The sequence below is a fragment of the Phodopus roborovskii genome, unplaced genomic scaffold (genome assembly GCF_943737965.1).
Source record: "Phodopus roborovskii unplaced genomic scaffold, PHOROB, whole genome shotgun sequence".
In the NCBI taxonomy this organism is placed as follows: Eukaryota; Metazoa; Chordata; class Mammalia; order Rodentia; family Cricetidae; genus Phodopus; species Phodopus roborovskii.
Genome location: NW_026126588.1, coordinates 24795067 through 24815916, shown reverse-complemented (window position 1 = coordinate 24815916; position 20850 = coordinate 24795067). Strand labels below are relative to the sequence as shown.

Below are 20850 nucleotides of genomic sequence, written 5' to 3'. Positions count from 1 at the left end.
CCCCTCAGACCTCCTCTGTTCACTGCGGTTAGACGATTAGGAGACCCAAGGTCTTCTGTGCTTGCTTTATGAGGGAAGCAAGAGACTTTGCAGTGTGGGTACCTCTATGGGGAGTTTGCATGGCTTTCTGCCCTCTTGTGGTGCAATGGCTGTTGCTGACCACTGCCTAGGTCCATGTCATCTTTAGGGCCAGGCAATAGTCTATTCTTCCCTTCATGTATCGCTGGGAATGCCTCTGTGGAGCAAACTTCCCCTTCCTTAACCACTCGGCATCTCTCAGGCACTACGCATGAAGTCAGGGTGAGACATTCAGGTCCCTTCTATCTGTGAGGGATGTTTTTGAAAGATCCTTATTGTAAACTCAAGGGTCCCGTTAGATATCCGTGGTCCCATCGGTGCTTGCTGTGGCCCTACGTGGTGGATTCTTGAGCCACTTTGCTATGTATGTCTCTAGAAATCCGAGAGCTTCACATTTCATATTCTTGCACCACACCTGGTGTCAAGCCACTCCTCCCCAGAGCCCTGCTGCTTACAGACCACGGTCTGGGTGCAGGAGCTCTTGTCCACGTTCTCTAGGCTTGGTCAATGGACAGTGCTGGGAACTATACCCTTCTAGGGTAACTGCATCGTAAGATCATGTCAGGATCCATCCTTCTGTAGCTTTCCACCTCACCAACGTTTCCTCTCCATCCTCCTGCAAGAACTCCTGTGATAATAGATCCCCACAGAGGATCTAGCCTGTGTCCTGCCCACATCTAGCCTCCTCTCTTAGGTAACCTATTTGTTTATCACCGTCATCATTATTATTCTCAGTTTTGTCTTCTGTTTCAGCTGTTGTACACTGGGCAAGAGCATGGACGTGTGTGAACTGAGCTGGTCATTACCATGTCTCCTTGTGTTGGGTGTGCATCTGGGATTCCCATTTCACTGCACCTGTCCTCTAGTGTAACCCTAGCTGCTCTGGTTCTGAAGGCTTCACAGGGAAACTGTTAGAATCCCATGTTCCTTTCTTGGTGATAGCGTTAGATTAAATGGGAAGGACAGCCACTTTTCTGGGTGCGTTTACTCCCACGCTTCCTATGACTCATCTACATGAGGATCACGCTAAATGAATCAACTTACTCAAATGTCAGTCTGCTTGTAATGAATGTAGACATAACACATAGCAAGATTATTTGTAAGGTCTCTTACACATACCTTCTGTAGCTATCGGTACTACAAAAAGCATCGTTACGGGGCTCTAGAAATTAAAGAGTTCAAACAAATTACCATCAAGATTATACATGCACCTTTCGGCATATGTTTTTTGTTTTTTTTTTTTTTTCTTCTGCCTTTCTCCCCGAGTGTAACCTATGACCTCTCTTGTCATAAGAGATCATGCTTGACCTTTCGTAAGGCAAGTTTACCAAACTTTTTGTAGTACTTTAACGACACCCCTCGATGGCACTTGCAGACAGGGAAACAATTCAGATGCTCTTCATGTTGCGTGGGCTTTCCTCCGACCTGGCTTTAGGTTGCAGGTGGGCTCGAACCTTGAAGGGGCACGGCCAAAAAGAGCGATTTTTTTTTTTTTTTTTTTAAAGTTGGTGTGCCCTTTCCAGATCTGTGACATTGTATACAGGCAACACTTGGGATCCAATAGTCATATAAAAGCAACAGACTTCATCGCCTGCTTGGCCAGAAGAGAGTTAGCTGGGGCCACTTCAGCAACAGTCTAGTTAGGGGGTACTGTTGTGGCTTGACTGGCCCTTCTCACTTGCCTGTTAGGGCTCTGCTCCTTCACTCCCGGCATCTGGCTCCTGCCCTCCTTATTTACATCAGAAACGCTATCGGGGCCTCCACACCGCGCTGCAGTTCCCTTGAGAGGATAAGTGCCTCTATGTTGTGCTCCCGAGCACCGCTTTTCCACCCAGAATTTAGCAGACTCTGCGGGATCGTTCATGCGCATCCCTTTGCCAGTTTGTGTCTACCTCCGGTCGTGGTGGAGGTGGCATCATCACATCAGCAGCCGTGCAGGCTGCCACTTCTCCGCTTTGGCCTCTTTGCCTGACTTCGGGTCACAGCACTGACATCCCCAGCTCAGTCTTCATTCACCGCTGTGCCTGCTCCCTTCAGTGTCTCCTGAGGCTGGCTTTGTGTACTTGGGCATTCCTGTTGGCTATGGTCATGGTGTGTGTCCCCCAGAGGGTCCCTGTGTTAGGTTCTTGGTCTCTATGGTGACAGGGGAAATGGTGGGTCCTCTAGGACAGCGGTTCTCAGCTTTCCTGTGAGAAGTCTGTGACTCTTTAATACAGTCCCTTATGTTGTGGTGATAAAATTTAGTTGCTGCTTCATAACCGTGATTTTGTTACTGCTATGAATGGTAATGTAGATATCTGTTTTCCGGAGGTCTTGGGCAACCCCTGGGTCATTCAAATACCAAGGGGTCACAAGCGACAGATGAAGAACCACTTTCTAGGAGTTGGAATTTGGAAGAAAGTCCTTAGGATGGGTCTTGAGAAGGACGGGGGGGGGGGTGGTGGTGGCTGGGTTCCCCCTCCCACTTTTCTGGGTTTGCATCCTGGCTCATGGGGGTGGGTGGCTTTCTCTGCTTCATGCTCCTACTAGGTTGAGCTGCCTCAGCGGAGACCCAGATGGATGGATGGCCTTTCTTTCGGCCACTCCTCTTATACCTGCTTCCTCTTCCGGCCCCTGTTTCAGCTGCTTGGTTGCTTCCGTGGTGTCTAATCATCCGGAAGCAACACTGCGATGCTTTCAAAAGCTAAAGTGGATTCACAGACACCTCTTGGTCAAAATCTTCACCTCGGCGGCCTTATGTACGGACGGCATAGCTAAACTTTCGCACATTAACTACGGACAAAGGCTTTACAGCAGTCTGCCTTGAAAGCAAAAAAACCCAGTTTTCTGTGTTACAGCGTATGTGTTCTTATGGCATATATGCATTCTCGGTGGTAAAGGGCGTGAAACCAGTTAACCAGTGCTCAGACCTCAACGCCAAGCGTGGCCAGCTTCTGAAAGGACTCTGAGTAGAGTGCCCGGCACATAGTACGTGCTCAGTAACTATGTTGACCAAATGTGTGGAAAGGAGCTTGAACCCTAGAGGCAAGCTAGTTGGGGGAGTGGAAGGGAGCTCGCCACACTTCCCGAGCCGTTTTCTTTCTCCTGTGTGGGGGAACATGCCATTTATAAATGGGCCCGCGAGTTCAGCGGAAATATCTTAAAAAATCTCATTTGTAATTGCAAGCAGACGTGATATGCACTCTAAATAAGGCAGTTCTCTTCATGGCGATAAAGTCACATGCGGGTCTTTGCACATGAGCACATCCCGTTATTGTTTTTGAAATGCGAGCCTGTAGAACTGAGTGAGTAGTGAGTTAACTTTTCACCCTGTCATTCCCATGGCGAAGAATGCCTCATAGCTATTTGAAGGCACCTCCTTTCTATTTTCCTAGGCATGTTTGCCACCGTGGCCGGAATTTCCCAGCGGGCCCCTGTGCACTGGTCAGAGAATGTGATTGGGGCAGCTGTTTGCTTCCCCTACGTCATAGCGCTGGATGACGAATTCATCACGGTTCACAGCATGCTGGATCAACAGCAGAAACAGACCCTGCCCTTTAAGGAAGGTCACATCCTGCAGGACTTTGAAGGTAACTGTTGTAGAAATCTTAACAGTATTTTTTTTTTTTTTTTTCACTCCAAACTTTCTGTTGTCTTTCTACCGTACACGATCCCGGGGACGCACTTACGCAGAGAGAAGATACAGAAACAGCTGTGGTTAAGTATACCTGCTGTTCTTGCAGAGGACCCAGGTTTGGTTCTCAGTACCCACGTCAGGCTGCTCACAGACGTGTGTGTGTGTGTGCACCTGTACATGTGTATACCACATACACACACGTGCGCACACACGCACGCGCATGTGCACACGAGTACACACACACATATGCACATGTGCACACACACACCACATACACACGCACATGCCCCCCACGCACACATACACACAGACACACACACACACACACACAAACACGCACACGCTCACACAAGAAATAAAACTTTAAAAAGAAAAGAAGGCAAGCACTGTAACGCCATCTCTGTGTTTCAGGAACAGCAGGGTTAAGGCAGTGACAGGCATTTCAGTAAAGAGGCACAGCAGTTTTGGCTGGAGATGGAGAGCAAAAAGAGAACTGATCCCTGGAGAAGTCGGGGAGGGCTTCCTGAGGGTGACGTTTAAGGGTGAATAGGAGTCAGCCAAGCAGGTGTATGCAGAACCTTCAATCAGAGAAAAGGGCGTGTCTGAACAAGAGGGCCCACAAGTGAGTCCTTGGTACGTGTGGAAGGCGGGGTGGGGGGTGGGGGGCGGGCGCCGAGGGTATAGCGTGGTTGGGCATAGTTGGCAAGTGGCCCGAGTGCCATGTGCCCAGTTTCACTTTCCCTTAGCTGTGTTTAAACGTTCTTGAACGTTCAGAGGAACTGAAGGAGACATGGGTGAACCGCCATAGTCCCTCCCTTCACCTGGACTGGAAGCTTGTTTGTGTGTCTCAGCATTGTTCATAAGTAAACGGAAGACACTGACAAACCCCCTAAGAACATGGGCAGCTGACGGTGTCGGCGTTGGTTCTGTAGTGCCGTCTACTAGCCCGCCCTTATGTGTGTCCAAAGGATGGCTCTGAGCATTTTCAATCTACATCCATACCTTGTTCTTGCCATTTGAAGATCTGAGATGCTGGGGTGAGAAGTGTAACCCCGCGCTGACGCATGGACTGGAGTAACACGTGCCCTCATCCCGTGGGACACAGGTGGACAGGTTGCAGATCCCTCTTGAACAGTGAAACACATGGATGTTTCGGTCCTTTCTTGTGGCATGGCTTAGCATTAGCCTAGAACCTACCCCCATACTCTCATTGACTTTGAATCATCTCTAGATGACTCTACTACTTAAAACAATGCAAATGCTATTTAAACAGTTGTTAACTCACTTGTTGTTTGGGGAAGAAGGACACAATACCTACTCACGTTCAGCTACAGACAATCATTCTTTCCCAATTATTTTCAATCCCCGGTGGGTTGAACCTACAGATTCAGACGCTGTGGACGTGTAATCTGCAGATACAGGGGGGTTGGTGATATACTCCGGTTGTGGAACTTTGTGTATTGAGTGGTGCTGACTTGCATGGGACTTAAGACACAGAGGAGGCTGGTGTAGACCACCTTGTATGGTGGGCAAAGTCCCTCCTGGGAAGAGTTGTTCCCAGCAGACAGCCAGAAAACAAGGAAAAGCACTTTGATAGGGGTGCGGGAGACAGAAGAAATCAGTTAAGTACTTCCAGTGAACAGGGGCTGCTGAGTTCACTCTGAGAAGCCCAGTGGAAGAAGCTAGCCTGGACTGCAGCCCTAACCTTCCTGTAGAGTGTGGTGTTCGAGGGTTACAGTGATGGACAAGGAGAGCTGTCAGGATGGCAGGGAAACCAGCAAGTGGACAGACAGACCCGGTGGTGTGCGGGTGGATGGGAAACATGAAATAAATATTATCTCACAGTTGAAAGCATTGCATTAAAACCTCGGTGTGTGTAAACCAACTTTGGAAGGAAAAGATGTTGGGTGAGTTTGCGGTGGTGTTCCAGGACGGAGCTCTACAGTTCCACTGGACTGTGCGCCATGTGTCTCCTCACGGGTCTCTAAATCAGCGGGTGCTTTCACACAGTAAAGGGGCAAAGAGCACGTTTTATTCGTTAGCGGCATGACATTCAAGTTGGCCCTTCCCAGCAGCTGTCAGTGCGGGTGGAGGAAAAGGGACAGACACGTCACACCGTAACTTCAACTCCGTCTGCAGTGGTGTTGGGAAAGCCGGCGGGAGTGATTATCGGATCAGATACAGGCTGAGTGTGAGGAAGGCAGTAAGGCATCACGGGAGGAGGCACTTTTCCTTTTGCACAGCGCTAATGTTTTTCTTCTCTTCCCTCAGGAAGAGTGATTGTTGCCACAAGCAAAGGAGTTTACATCTTGGTTCCATTACCTCTGGAAAAACAAATACAGGATCTGTTAGCAAGCCGGAGAGTGGAGGAGGCTTTGGTTTTAGCAAAAGGAGCCCGGAGGAACATTCCAAAAGAGAAATTTCAGGTTGGTAATTAACTGGCCACAAGAAAGCGTGCCTGCAAGCCACGAGTTAGAAAATATTCAGATTTAACCACATGCATCGGACTCACTCTATGTAAGACCCGGTGCAGGGTGTTTGTGTGCGTCATGTAGTTTCTACAGCACATCTCACCCGCCACAGGTAAGGAAGCAGGCTGCAGAGCACCGAACAGAGCTAACCTCTGGTCTCTGATTCTAGAGTTTGTGTCTGTTGAGGTTCAGTTAATCTGCTGCGTGTGTGTCCTCCCTGTATACCGTGTGTGCTGGGGCTAAGGGGGTAAGGGGGGGGGGACCGGACACATGTATCCAGGATAAATCAATTCAGTGCATTAGTAGACCACACATTGTCATGTTGTAAAGTGAAAAGCTTGCTCCCCAACCCCCACCCCCGCCCCAGCAGCCTGTATTTATCCTCTGTAGGCAATGCTTTGCTTTGCCCAATACATCTAGCCAGGACAAAACAGGTAGTGCAGTGCACTGAAGAAACGTTGACTTTAAATGTTACTTGTAAAAATACAACCGGTATCAATCCCATTCCCTAAAAGCTCTACCTGATCAGATGTGTCAATTCAAGGCACTCTACACATTTGAGAGTGCTAAAACATGTGAGCCGAACCTGGAGGCGTAGACCTGTAAAGCTAGCTACTTGGAAGGGGGCCTCAAGTTCAGGGCTTGCCTGAGGTACACAGTGAGTTCAAGGCCAGCCTGGGAGATGTAGGGAAACCCTGCCTCAAAGTGAATATTGACACCACTTTCCTAGCATGGGTGAGGCTTTAGGTTCAGCCCCTCCTTCACGTGTCCTTCAGAGGGTGGAGAAGCTCCCATCACAGCTCCCAGACTTGCTTCGGTGGCTCTGACCTACTGGCATTCATTCGTTCAGCAGGGGGCAGCAAACACAAAGGCACCGAGCTCCGACTGCTGTCTCTTTCCTTACCTCCTCCCCACGTCCACACGGTGCAGGCAGGCAGGGATGTGGCAGAGTAAAGAGGAGCTGCCTACCGGAGCAGCGCGAAGCAATGGCGGCGTTGTGTCGCAGTTGCTGTTGAAGGTGTTGTGTCCTGTCCTTGGCAGGCAAGCACCGAGCGCAGTGTGCTCACGCCTCCCAACCCCAAGGCATCACACAGTGAGAGGGAACGCACTGGAAGGCCACTGGTGCCATCCTAGTGGCCCTGCCTCCATGACCTCATCCACCCCTATCTGCACCTGGCTCGCTGCACCTCCAAGCACCGTTAACATGAATTTGGGGGTTAACTTTGAGGACTCAGGTAAACTTCAACGTCCTTACTGCCGGAGACTGGGAAGTTTATGGTGGTTCTGTCTCCTCGTGGGGTGAGGGTGAGGTGGGGGGTCATTTGAGTCCAGTAGCTTTTGTAGCAAGACTGGATATGACTAGGATTTTCCCCACACCTGGTAGGTCCTTTTAACCTTTTTTTTTTTTTTTTTTTTTTTTCTTTTGCTACAAGGGTGGCCCATATTGTCTCTAATTCCAGCAACAGAGCTGTGTGGTTGGCAGCAGGACTCTGCTTTCTGCTTATTGTTATAAGGTGGTATAGTAAATCCAGCTGTTAGGTCAGACATGGCTGTTTTCAGAGAGGAAAGATGAAGGCAGATGGAGAGTGGTGTGTAAGCTGCTAAGCCTGTCTATGGGCAGTTTAAACAATGCGCTGATCTTAGTGTCCCTGCAGGGACTGTTGCTATGCTTTGTTGCTGTGCTTTGTTTGGAGAGCTCTTTAAAACCATAGTGAGCTGGGATGCTTCTCAGTAACAGAACCCTGGACCAGCATGCACAAGAACTTCAGTTTGACCCCCAGTAATCCAAAAGAATTCACAATACACACACACACACACACACACACACACACCACTGAAAAACCTTTTAAAGTTGATTTGAGAGAGTAAGATTGTTCTAAAAAAAAATAGAATGTGTATTGATGAGTTCTGGCTTTAGATCGTGGCTCAATTACTTACTACTTTAGCCACTTTGAAGTAAAAACTTATCTCTAAAATAGACTTTCTGATATTTAAAATGAGGGACAATGGTTTGTTCAATGAAAGTGGACCGGGGAATCCTTCAGAGCAGTAATCCCAGAATAAGTAGGAGACAGCTGGTAAGCTGGTGATGAGGCGCTCGGGTCCAAGTAGTGATACCCAAGGGTCTCTTGGCATTCTAGGTCAGAGAGAGCGATGGGAACTGTCTTCAGTTGGGAGACAGAGCGATAGGATGGTGCTCGAGAACAAGCAACAAGATGCGTCCAGAAGCCATTTCAGACAAACCTTGGCGGGGCTCAGAAATGGGCATTGAGAGAAGGGAGGGAGACACTGGGTCTCCTGAAGTGTGCACGTGTGATCTGTGCATTTGCTTCCTGAGACAGGGTTTCTCTGTGTAGCCCTGGCTGCCCTGGAACTCACCATGCAGACCAGGATGGCTTCAAACCCAGAGATCCACCTCCTCTGACTCCGGAGAGCTTAGGTTAAAGGCATGTCCCTTCACTGCCCAGCTTTTAATCGACTAATTCTTTAATGATTTTTTTTTATTACTATGTTATGCACATTGGTGTTCTGCCTGCATGTGTGTCTGTATGAAGGTGTCAGATTCCCCGAAATGGGAGGTACAGACAGTTGTGAGTTGCCATGTGAGTGCTGGGAATCAAACCTGGGCCCTCTGGAAGAACAGCTAGTGTTCTTAACCACTGAGCCATCTCTCTAGACCAGGTGTGTTTGTGTGTGTGTGTGTGTGTGTGTGTGTATGTGTGTGTGTGTTGTTGGATGTTATAAGAATGGATGAGCCCTGCAGATGAGTTAAGTTGGCTTGCAGTGGTCCATGTCCTGGTGAGCTGGCAATTTTACTGCAAGAACTTTATGCAGTCTGATATCAACATCTTTAAGAGATAGTCACACACCACCTCCTCAGCTTTGGCCGAGAGGGTCCCTGTGTCTGTGTAGTGCTGAAGTCGACCAGCCTTGTGTCTATGGGGTGCTGTGAGAAATACTTGTGCAAAGTCACTCTCAGAGGAGTAGAAGGACACGCCAGAACCCCCGAGGTTGTGATTTCCACCTGAGCAACCAGAGGCTGGAGCAGTGACAGAAGCCTGGTGGATTGAGAAGAGGGGTGGATCAGCACCTTAGGGGCTCATGGGATCACGTGTATGAAGCCGTGTCAGTGCGTGTGTGTGTTTGTGAGTACGTGCATGTGCATGTGTGTGAATACGTGTGTGCACGTGTGCATGTGTGTGCAAGTGTGTTGTACATGTATGTGTGTGTTTGTGAATACGTGTGCGCATGTGCTGTGTGTGCAAGTGTGTTGTACGTGTGTGTGTTTGTGAATACATGTATGTGCGCATGTGCGTGTGTGTGCAGGTGTGTTGTACATGCATGTGTGCGTGTGTGAATAAGTGTGCGCGCGCATGTGCGTGTGTGTGCAAGTGTGTTGTACATGCATGTGTGCGTGTGTGAATAAGTGTGTGTGCGCATGTGCGTGTGTGTGCAAGTGTGTTGTACATGCATGTGTGCGTGTGCACACTGTGTTGTACACGTGTATAAGTGTGTGTTCATTGGTTCAGCTCCTCTGCTCAGGAGAGCACTCTACTCCCTGCGTGCATGAGGCTGTGGGCTCTACCCTCAAGCACCACAAGAAGAAAGATTTATGTTTGTACTGACGATGTGTAACCTGTTTGTTTTCTTGGATATTATAACTGTTTGGCCTGGACAGTCTAAGGGACCTCTGGCGGTGGAACCAGGATGCATCCCTGGTGCATGAAAGGATTTTGGGAGCACATTCCCCATGGAGGGGATACTCCCTTAGCCTAGAGACAGGAGGGAGGGCCTAGGCCCTACTCCAAATGACTTGACAGATTTTGATGATCCCTCCTGGAAGGCCTCACCCTCCCTGGGGAGTGGATGGGGAATGGCTGAGGGCGGTGGGGTGGGGGAAGGGGGAGGATGGGAGGGAGAGGGAACTGAGATCAATATGTAAAATAAGAATACAATATCGGGGGCGGGGGGGGGGGGAAGGGGAAGAAGAACTGTTTGTATTGGACTTACAACTTGCTAGGTATCACAGATAATCTAGACATGGCTTAAAAGCATATAGGAGAATGTACATATGGGATACAATCCTGCTTTATCTAAGGGACTTGAACAGAACGTATGTTGGTATCTCTGGGGCCCTGGAACCCAGCGCCTTCTCACTACTGAGGGATAAGTGCATATATTCAAGTATATTTTTTCCCTGTGACTAGTAGCTGTTATCATTTTGTAGTAAGGCAAATACAGCCCACCCCTGTGGTGATGGTTGTAAAGGCACCTTGAGGAGATAATTGATCCGTGTTTCCTTACAGGTAATGTACAGGAGGATTCTGCAGCAGGCAGGCTTTATACAGTTTGCACAACTCCAGTTCCTGGAAGCCAAAGAGCTCTTCAGGTAATTTGAAGTGTTGGTAGTAGGAGTGTCACTCAGTGTCCCCTGTGCTGAGAGCCTCCATCATCTGTGTGATCTCAAGGGGGGGGGGGGAGATTGTGTCATGGCCAGATGGAGACACAGGTAGGAATGGTAAGGGCTGTTTGTGGTAGGTCACACACTTTTCAAGGTGGTTGCTGGGCTCCACCATCTGCCGTAGTATGTCCACTGTGCCAGTTCCTGAGTTGGCAGACTGAGCAGAGTCCGTGAAGGTAGCAGGGCTCCTGAGCCAGGACAGCAAGGTTTCTGGAGTAGGATTGCTGACGTGTGGATTCTGAGGCACATTTATTCTTGCCTCCTTTCCAGAGATTTCCCTGGAAGCTGAGTTTAAAGAAAGCAAGGGCTTCTGGGAAAAACTATAAAAACTTTTTTTTGTTTGTTTTTTTTTTGTTTGTTTGTTTGTTTGTTTGTGAGGCAGTGTATCTCTGTGTCGCCCTGGTTGTCTTGGAACTGCTCTGTAGACCAGCCTGGCCTCGAGCTCACAGAGATCTGCCTGCCCCTGCCCCTGCCTCCTGGGTGCTGGGATTAAAGGTCTGTGCTGCCACTGCCCAGCTTATACCTGTAGCTGTGGGGGGCTTTCCTGTGCCGGTTTCTCTCCTTTGTCTTCTCCCCATTCCTCTTGCTCATTTGCTTCCCCACAACCTGCCTTACACACATGTGCAGGAAACACACCCCCGCCATCACTACCGCCCTCCCTCGTCTCTGACCTTTGCCCTCACCGCTGTGTTCCTGAGACCATGGCCACTCACAGGTTTGCTCAGCGTCCTCCAGGGAAATGAGGTGGTGCCTGCTATGATTGAAGTCTCTAAGTATCCTGGAGACCAGTGCCTCCCTGGAACATTCTGTGGTCTGGGGCTTCCTGGCGAACAGCATATGTAGGAAACTCTGTGTAATAGTAGTAGACCCTGTGCGTCCCTGGCCCCACTCTGCCCTTCCTCAAGGATGATTGCTCATGCCCGGGCACGCACTGACATACACAGCACGTTTGATGTCGCCCTCTGTCACAAAGTGACAGTCTCCTGAGGGAAGAAGTCACTTCTTGAGGAGTGGCTCCCACAAGAGCACTTTTATCTGTGCCGGTCCAGGTGCTGCCACCATCTGCTCTTGGTGGTCTGCAGTTTAACCCGATCCCTCCCCCATCTGCACCTTGCATTTTGTCCCGCCGGTGCCAATGCCCTTGACTGCCACACTGTGCGTGCATCATCCCAATGCATGGTCTTGTGGGTCAGCCTAAGACGCCAGGTGCCTGGGTGGGAGAGAGGTAGCTGGGCCTGTCTGCCACTAGGACTGGGTTCTTACGCTTCCTCTTAGTCTCTCTACGGCACGGGGGTCAGGCTGGTGGCTGCTCACCTTGTCCAAGTGTCCCTGAGAAGTGACGTTTGGATAAGAAGTTTCCCAGACAGGAGTGAATTCTGTTGCCCTTCTTGTGCTGTGAGGGAGTTGCTCCCTGTACTAAGCCTTGTCCTCAGGCTCCACCCCAGAACTGTGCCCGCCCGAGGCCATACTGCTAGTTCCCGCCCTATCAGAAAACCCACCTGGAGGGGCCCCATGCTGTGTGTCTTCCACCTGTCTTCACATCCCTCAGCAAGCCTGACCTGAGTGTTAGAATGGAGAACACAAGGGCACGAGAGAACCATACGAGGCTGGAAAGCGGCCTCTCCCATCTAGCGTGGGGGACTGCCCTGGCCAGTAAGTACTGCCAGGACTTAACGTGTGCCAGGAGGAGAATCTTCCTCCACCATGTTCCCCCTGGATCTGAAGCAGTGAGCAGGCTTTTCCTGCATCAAGAACCCTCCTGTAGGCCCCAGTATCTTGACTGTGACAATGTTGCTTCTTAGTTCCTCGTTGTGAGTGTGTTGGGGCAGGGCTGTCTGGTAAAATGTAGGGTGCTCAGCCCTGGATTCTACCTACTAGATGGTTGTAGTAGCACCACTGAGCAACCTGTTTGGGATTTGGTGTCAGGGAGAGGCTGGTTTCTGAGGGGGCCATGACCCTGTCCTGCCTCAGACTGACGCCGCATTGCTTTTGGATGGATCTTTCTTACTCTGGGAATCCCAGGGCTCCCTGGGTTTTCTTCACAGCTCGGGTACCTTGATGATGTGCTCCCCAGTCATCTGTGTGTGTCCCTAACCCTTGTTTCCTCTGCTCTTTTTGGAACCGTGTTTGGTACTATTTATTCCATTGGCGTGAGCAAATTAGGATGATGTCACGGATGCACTTACCCCCCCCCCCCATTAACCTGTGCCTACAGGCACTGCCCTCCAGTGTTGTTTGCGTGCCTATGTGTACTCTCTCTCTCTCTCTTTGCTTCATTTAGTTTGACACTGTAATTGCAGAAGCAGCCAGCTGGATGTCCGGGAGCTGATCTCTCTCTACCCCTTCCTGTTGCCCACCTCCTCTTCCTTCACCCGGTCTCACCCTCCTCTCCATGAGTACGCAGACCTGAACCAACTGACCCAAGGCGATCAGGAGAAGATGGCCAAATGCAAGCGCTTCCTCATGAGCTACCTGAACGAAGTGCGCAGCACAGAGGTAGCAAACGGCTACAAGGAAGACATTGACACGGCCCTGCTCAAGCTGTATGCAGAGGCTGACCACGACAGCCTACTGGACCTCTTAGTCACTGAGAACTTCTGCCTGCTGACGGACAGTGCTGCCTGGCTGGAGAAGCACAAGAAGTGAGTGTTCTTAGCCCCGTGTGGTGAGGCTTCATGTCCGGCCCCCCTGCTCTCCCTGAGGCACCTCAAGGGGATGCTGTGGAACTGACTCGGCCAGCATTGTGTTTGGCTTCCCAAGGGCCCAGGCAGCAGCCACCAAGAAGTCATTGTGACAGCCGGCACAAGACAGTCCTCAGATGACGATGCTCTCCCGGCCTAAGGGGCCTCAGAGGCATTCGCTCTTGCGCTTGTCCGTGTTGGAGCGTGCAATGTGAACTTCTGTGAGCCTTGTCAGTTAATGCAGCCGTTCAGATCCTCCTGTTGTCAGACTTGGACTCACCCCCCCCCCAGGAGATGCTGCATACTTGGTAGTCATAGTGCAGCTGAGTCACTTACAACCAATGTGGTTAGATAGCCATCTAAATAAATAGCTGCGCCTTCTTGATCTTACTGACCACGGTTTGAACTGCCTTCCATTATGTCTAACAGTTAGCAGGCAGCCCTAAATCCATGCGCACTGACCAGTTTGCTTAGGACTGGCAGCTCCTTGCGGTTTTTAATGTGTGGCTTTTTAAAAGATTATTTCATTCGTATGCATACATATACATACACGTGTGTGTATTTGTGTGTGTGTGTGTGTGTGTGTGTGTGTATGTATACAAGTGCAGGTGCTAACAGAAGCCAAAAAGAGGGTGTTAATCCCCTGGGCTGGAGTTAACAGTTGTTGTGAGCTGCCCAACATAGCCCTCTCTCCAGACCTCATGTGAATTTTGTTTAGAATGTAAAATGAAAAGGGACTCAGGTAGTATGCCTGAGCTAGTGTGGGATTCCTTGGCAGTGTTAGCTCTTTCCACAGCTTGCAGTGAGCTCATTATGGAATGGTTGTATAGGTTGCACATCTCTTCACCAAAATGCCTGGAGAGAAGAATTTCCTAATCTGAAACTCTAATCTGCTTCAAGACCTGACACACAGGCTTGGAGGAGGGCTCGGTGGATAACGCATTTGCTGTACAAGCACGGGGGCTGGAACCTAGATTCCAGAACCCACATGTGGCAGCCCACCTGGGACCTGCTGGCTCCTAGATACACAAACTGATGGGCTCCGGGTTCAGTGGGAAATCCAACTTCACTGAACAGTGGAAACTGATGGAGGAAGATGGCTGAAGGGCAAAGGTTGGCCTCCACCGGAACATCCCCCAAACAAATGCAGACTATGCTGAGGATCACACACACACACACACACACACACACACACACACACACACACACACACACAGAAAAGAAAAAAAGACCCTAAGCTTTTTTGATCATCTAGCTTGCCCTTAAAAGTTTCACATTTTTTGGCATGTTTCAGATTTCAGGTTTTAAATTACTCAGCCTGTTGGTTTCAAATCCAGAGCGCGCACACACACTGACACCTGGTGGTAGTGATTCAGGATGCTGTACCTGTTTTTAAAAAAAAAAAAAAAAAAGTCGTGTAAAGATCCCAGAGATGTAAAAGAGAAGGGTCCGGCCGACACTTGAGTGTCTTGAGATGTGGCCCTGGCCTCTCTGGGTCATCAGCTGCTGAGCGGGAAGAAGACGGTGGGCAAAGCATGAGGTGTGCCTCTCCCAGACTTGGTGCCATGTCCTTGCTTACCCTCTCCCTCCTTTCCCTCCCCCAGGTATTTTGCACTGGGGCTGCTCTATCATTACAATAAGCAAGATGCCTCTGCAGTTCAGGTGAGTTGGAAAGGTTTCAGTGGGCTAGCTGGGCGACTGACGTGGCCGATAAGAGCACCCTGAGGCTTCCACATTTATTCATACAGCACGTGTGCACACGTATACAGGCACACACACACACACACACGCTCACACACACGCATGGTCACACACGTGCACACACATGCATGGTCGCACACAGAAGTGCACACATGCACACACGGCTTTTTTTTTTTTTTTTTTTTTTAAATTAGTGTTGTTAAAAGGCCACCACCTTTAATTTTGTGTTACTCCCATCAATCAATAGAAAGCACTTCTGGCCTTTTCTACAGAGAACAACCCTAACACTGTTTTCAAAAGTAAACTCCCTGGGAAGTGTTGGCTTTGCGTCTCCTGATAAAAAGTCCAGGAAGCGATGTCGTCTTCAAATCTCTTCAAAGAACATTGTGATGCTTGAGTTTGTGGAAGTTGAAGAAATGAAAAAAGGCTGATTTCCTTTTTTTTTTTTTTTTTTTAATGAAAAGGGGGGCCTGGAGAGACGGCTCGGTGGCTAAGAGCGGTTTCTGCTCTTCGTAACTCTGTTTCAGCACAGCCTCACCACCCTAGATCCTAGGGATCAACCTCTTCTTCTGGCCGCTGTGGACACTGCACACATGTGGCGTATGCACACACAGACACACACATACAATACATACACACCGATATGCATGCATACATTTGTCCCACGGTAATGTATACATTTCTTAGGTTCAGAGTACCACTTGGCACTTGCTTACAGTGGAAGGTGATGTAGTCATGGTCACTGATGTCCCCAGCTTCTTAACTGTTCACCATCTCTGTGCACTGGGAAACTTCATCCCAGCAAGTGCAGAACACTAAGGGTTATTTCTCTAAGTGTATTTAGTAACCCATATCTACCTAACTGCCCCCTGCCCAACCCCTCCCTGTCCTTCCTAACTACTAATATCCACTGCTTTTCGTGATTTCTGTGAAATTAGCTTAAAAATGTGCTGTTTCTGCTGAGCCAGCAGGCATATGATATAGCCTTAGAAAATTAGGGCAGCTGCTTTTGTAATTCCCTCTGTCGGTAACAGCGACCATTGCCAGTGAACTGGGCAGTCGCTTCCCTTACAGCACCAGTGCAGAACCACAGTGATCCAAGTTCACAATCCCCTGCTCTGTGGAGGAGTTGTGATGTAAAGGCCGGCAGGGATGCTGGGCCTGAATTCAGTGGCATCGATTTGTTAGCCCTGTCTCTTGGCTTGCCCCTTACAGCTAGCTAGCTTTCCATTGATCTTCACAGAGCATCTTCTCACACCTTGGGGAGATGTGTTCCTGTCTGCCCTGTTACGCCACAGGTCACATTGGGTGCTAGTTTCCCCGTGAGCCTTTTGCGTAACAACATGGGTTCCCCGGCTTTGCCCTTGCATTTGTGAGTTTAGTCTGCAGCTGCTTCGCTAAAGCATCACAATAACATAATTGCAGAGCGAAGAGAACAGGAAAGTGAGTTCCCATCAACACATGCCTCAGGGCCAAGAGCAGATTTGGATACTACAGACAGAACATTTGTTTTTAAGACACGGTAGCAGCATCTTTAGAATTACTGCACGTGTGTTACGATGATGTTAGCACAGCTATAGAGAAAGATTTGCATACTCGAATAATATGGAGTAAATATTCATAAGTGACAAAAGTTCCATAAAAACAATTAATACATTTCAGTGGAACTTTGATTCAGTTATTTAATAACTGAATCTGTACTGGAAAAAAATTCATATGCATTGAGCATCATAATCAGTTTTAATGGGGGGAGTGGGGGGACCACAACCTTTTTAAATTGCAGCTTATTTTTTATTTTGTGGTATTTGCATGAACAAAATGAAATGTCTTGGTCATAAGACCTGAGCCTAAACTAAACTTCACTTGTGCCTTACACAAATAGCATGAAGGTAATTTATACAATACTTTTTATAAGTCTTGCTGAAAACCAAATTTGATGATGTGGAATTTTCCACTTCTAGCATCATCTCACATTGTAAAGAAAATTTAGCACGTTTGGGTTTTCAGATTTATTTCTCAAAAAAAAAAAAACAAAAAAAAAACAACAAAAAAAAAAAAAACTGATCTTGGAATTTACAGGGCTCTGTATTATAGGTGGGACACCCTTTGTTCAAAATGCAATGCATGGGCTGTGAGAGCCAGCCCAGCCAGCCACCGAGTCTGCCAGCCTTAATCTAGGCCAGTGTTCGGATTCTAGATTCTCAAGTGAGGGGTGCTTCGCCCTGTGTTTTTAAAAGTCTTAAGAGAGCAAGAAAACAAGGGCGTTGTGAGCTAACTGTGCAAGACATACAGCATTCTGGAATTAAAGTTCCTTGGTTTACTATTTCTTTTCAGTTGTGGGTGAACATTGTGAACGGGGACATCCAGGACTCGACACGCTCAGACCTGTATGAATACATCGTTGATTTCCTTACCTACTGCTTAGACCAGGAGCTGGTGTGGACACATGCTGACTGGCTGTTGCAGAAAAGCGAGGAGGTTTGTGTTCCACGATGCAATCTCTTCGGAATGGCTGGTAAAAGACACGAGAGCCCCCCCCTCCCCCCCCCCCACACACTCTAGGTGGAAGGGGAGAAAAGCCATACTCATTCTCCCCATTTACTTTTCACGAAGTTTTGAACCCCTTCCTTCGAGCAGGAGTAAATGCCACAGTCTGCTGCTGCTGCTGCTGCTGCTGCTGAGGTCCTGCAGAGCCCTCCTCCTGCAGAGGCGTCTCCTAGAAACACAAACAGCCTAGTCTGCGCATGCTCCCGGGGTTCAGCTAATTCTCCACGGTGCCCTCTTCCCTTGCTGGGGAACAAAAGTCTGCATTTTGTTTTCTGGGACGGGAAGGGAAGGGAGCAGGTTGTTAGCCTGCGTAGCCTGGTCTTTTGCAAGAAGTAGGCCCCAATCGGGGCCGCATCAGGAAGAGCACCATCTCCTTCCGTTTCCATCACTCCTACTTAGAGGCTGTGGCATGGAGGAGTGAAGTGGCCTGGCCGCGACCCGGCTCGTCTCGGAGGCCGAAGCAGTACAGCACCAAAAAACAACTGTCTCTTGGCTGTAGAGCCGTGGTTCTGCGTATTGTGCTGACCACCCCCCCCCCAAACCATAAAATTCATGACTGCAATTTTGCTGTTCTTAGGGACCTTAATGTAAATATCTGATAGTGACCCCTTCTGGGTCACGGCCCACGGGTTTAGAACCGGTGCTCCGGAGCCAGGCAGCATGCTCAGGACGGAGGGACACAGACCTTAATGGGGCCCCACGGGCCACCCCCACAAAGTCAGCAGACATAACAGACCCATGTCCTTGGGGCCCCCATAGAGAGACGAGATCAGACAAGTCCAAGGCCGGGCAGGACAAACTCCCATGTCTCCCTTGTACTTCCTGAGCCAGCTCACGGCCCCTCCTTGCACACTTTTTATTCTATCCCTCCTTTACCTCTACGCATGCCGCGTACGGAACACACCAGCACACGTTCCTATGGTGTGGATGCCGTGTCATCGAAAAGGTTAGGTCCTTTACCTGGGCAATCTTAGCCAAACACACAGAGATTCTGTGGGCCACGTACTTGACCTTTGTCATCTCTTGGAGGGCATGGTTCACAGATGGGGTCAACAGACCTTCAGTCCCAGCACTCAGGAGGCAGAGGCATGTGTATTTCTGTGAGTTCAAGGCCAGCCTGGTCTACAAAGTATATTCCAGGACAGCCAGCGCCACGCAGGCCACACAGAAAAAGCCTGTTTGAGAAAACTAACAAACCACCACCAACAACAACAACAAACCCAAAATAATGAGGTATAATGGCCTTCTTAGTGTTTTCTCAGAAGGCACAATGGGTCTGGAGTGCTCCTCATGGGTGACAGGGGAAGGCAGCCTGGAAGCTGTTCAGGGACCACAGGCTCAGACGGTGGAGTAGCCAAGCACAGGAAATAATCTGATAGCCAGACAATTCATTCACAGAACCAAGAACATACTGCATCTTCGTTCTTTCTGGATTTTTCTCGCTTAAACTTTGCAAAGGACTCTTTGCAGTCTCTATTTAGGATAATCTTAATAGCACTAGTGTTGGTTGCATGGCTGTCAAAGCCTATTTATTACCAGTGACCGCTCCATTCATGAGTTGCCAACCATCCTGGGAGAAATCCCCACAGTGTGTGGAGATTGCAGTATGTATGTGAGAAGCTGCGCCTGCCCGGTACATCAGCATACTCTGCATGATGTGCCGCAGACCATGAACACTAGGTGGATCAAAGGAAAGATGGCGACAGCTGACTTTTGTCTGCTCTTTACGCAGATTGGAGTTCAAGTTTTCACGAAGAGGCCTCTGGGTGAGCAGCAGCAGCAGCAGGCCGGTTTTAATCCAGAAGACATTATCCGTTGCCTTAAGAAATACCCGAAAGCCCTGGTTAAATACCTGGAGCATCTTGTTATCGACAGGAGATTGCAGGTGAGCACTCGGAGGCTGGACAACTCAGGGAAGGGGATGTGACTGTCGCTTTTGGGGCTGACCATGTTCCCTGGCCCACTCAAACCATGCTTGTTGGTGATCTGAGGGAATGTGAGAGGGGAGGGGTAGATGATGTTTCTTACCTCCTGTCTCATAGCCGCTCCGCTCCCCTCCTCTCCGTTATTATCCTCAAAGGAGATGGGAGGAGTCACGTCACTTGTGGAAGTTCCATTGTCCCTGCCTGTGATCCACCCCTTCCAAGCTTCCTCATCCCCCCAACCCTCCCCCCATAGCATCCCATGGGGACCAAGCCTTTAACTCATGGGCTTCGGGGACACATTCAGCATCCAAGCCGTAGTAACATGACTTTACCCCTCCCTCTGTGTTGGGGCTCCCCGGGGGGGGGGTTTCCCAGTGGCCTGACGGTGTCCTGCCCAGCACAGCTCCCCCCCCCCCCCATGTAAACGCTGTGTCTGGGGCGTCCCTGGTTTCTGCAGAAAGAAGAGTACCACACCCACCTGGCCACCCTCTACCTGGAGGAAGTTCTGCGGCAGAGGGCAGCCCCTGGCAGCAAGGGCGTGGAAGTCACCGAGGTGCAGGCCAAACTCCGCAGGCTGCTCCAGCAGTCCGACTCATACCGCGTCCACCTGTTGAAAGGTAAGGGTAAGCTTTGCATCCCAGTGAGAGACTTCTTTGGGGCTGGGCTAGGGGCAGGGGAGCCATTGTCCCACGGTACATTTGTGTCCCACATTTGAGCTGCAAAACACCACGACTCAGGTCCTTCCAGTGATTCCAGTGCCTTCACCACTCAGCATCCCCAAGCACTCCCCAGACAGGCGATGCTCACACCCTTAGGAAATGTCATAGTCTGAGCATAGAACCTGTGTAGCTCCCATCTCCTTGCCTTTGTACCTCTGTCTGCAGCCTCCTAGTAATTATTTCCCGACGTTCCACTATGGGGAGAATGACGATGCATGTGTGCCGTGGCGTCTGGCTGCTGCTGTATTTCACACAGGCTCTACGGCCAGCCCTTTACCCCCAGGCTGGTAATATCTGCCTCGGGCACCAGACCTGAGGAGCAGCCTAGGGTGGCCAAGCTACAGATACCAGTGCCTATCTCTGAGCATTAACCTCCGCCCTCAACTGAGAGTAGTCAGTCCTGGGAATATCCTATTGCAGCAGGGAAAGATCGTGTGTTGTCCCGTTTCCTAGCCCACAGGGAAGAAAGTGACCTTGGTAGTGAGACTCGGCCCATCAGCCCAGTAATGGGGAGCCTTGATCAGGACTGACAGTGCCTCAGGGCTGTATCATTTTCTAGAAGCTTAACTGCAGGGGGAACAGAAGAAGAGTTTTTATTTCTGCCGACATTCATTGAATAATACAGATAGGATTATTTTTTAAAAAATACC

General features: G+C 49.5%; 1 protein-coding gene across 1 annotated transcript in view; it reads left to right on the top strand.

The window, feature by feature from the left end:
- The window catches only part of Tgfbrap1 (transforming growth factor beta receptor associated protein 1), a 42214-nt gene that overhangs the window by 16116 nt on the left and 5248 nt on the right, over window positions 1-20850 (top strand). Inside the window, exons 3-10 of the mRNA XM_051204238.1 lie at window positions 3453-3647; window positions 5966-6120; window positions 10473-10555; window positions 12928-13269; window positions 14913-14970; window positions 17344-17487; window positions 19289-19441; window positions 19939-20098. Of these exons, the coding sequence (XP_051060195.1) occupies window positions 3453-3647; window positions 5966-6120; window positions 10473-10555; window positions 12928-13269; window positions 14913-14970; window positions 17344-17487; window positions 19289-19441; window positions 19939-20098 (1290 nt within the window). The remainder of the gene's footprint in view (window positions 1-3452; window positions 3648-5965; window positions 6121-10472; window positions 10556-12927; window positions 13270-14912; window positions 14971-17343; window positions 17488-19288; window positions 19442-19938; window positions 20099-20850) is intronic.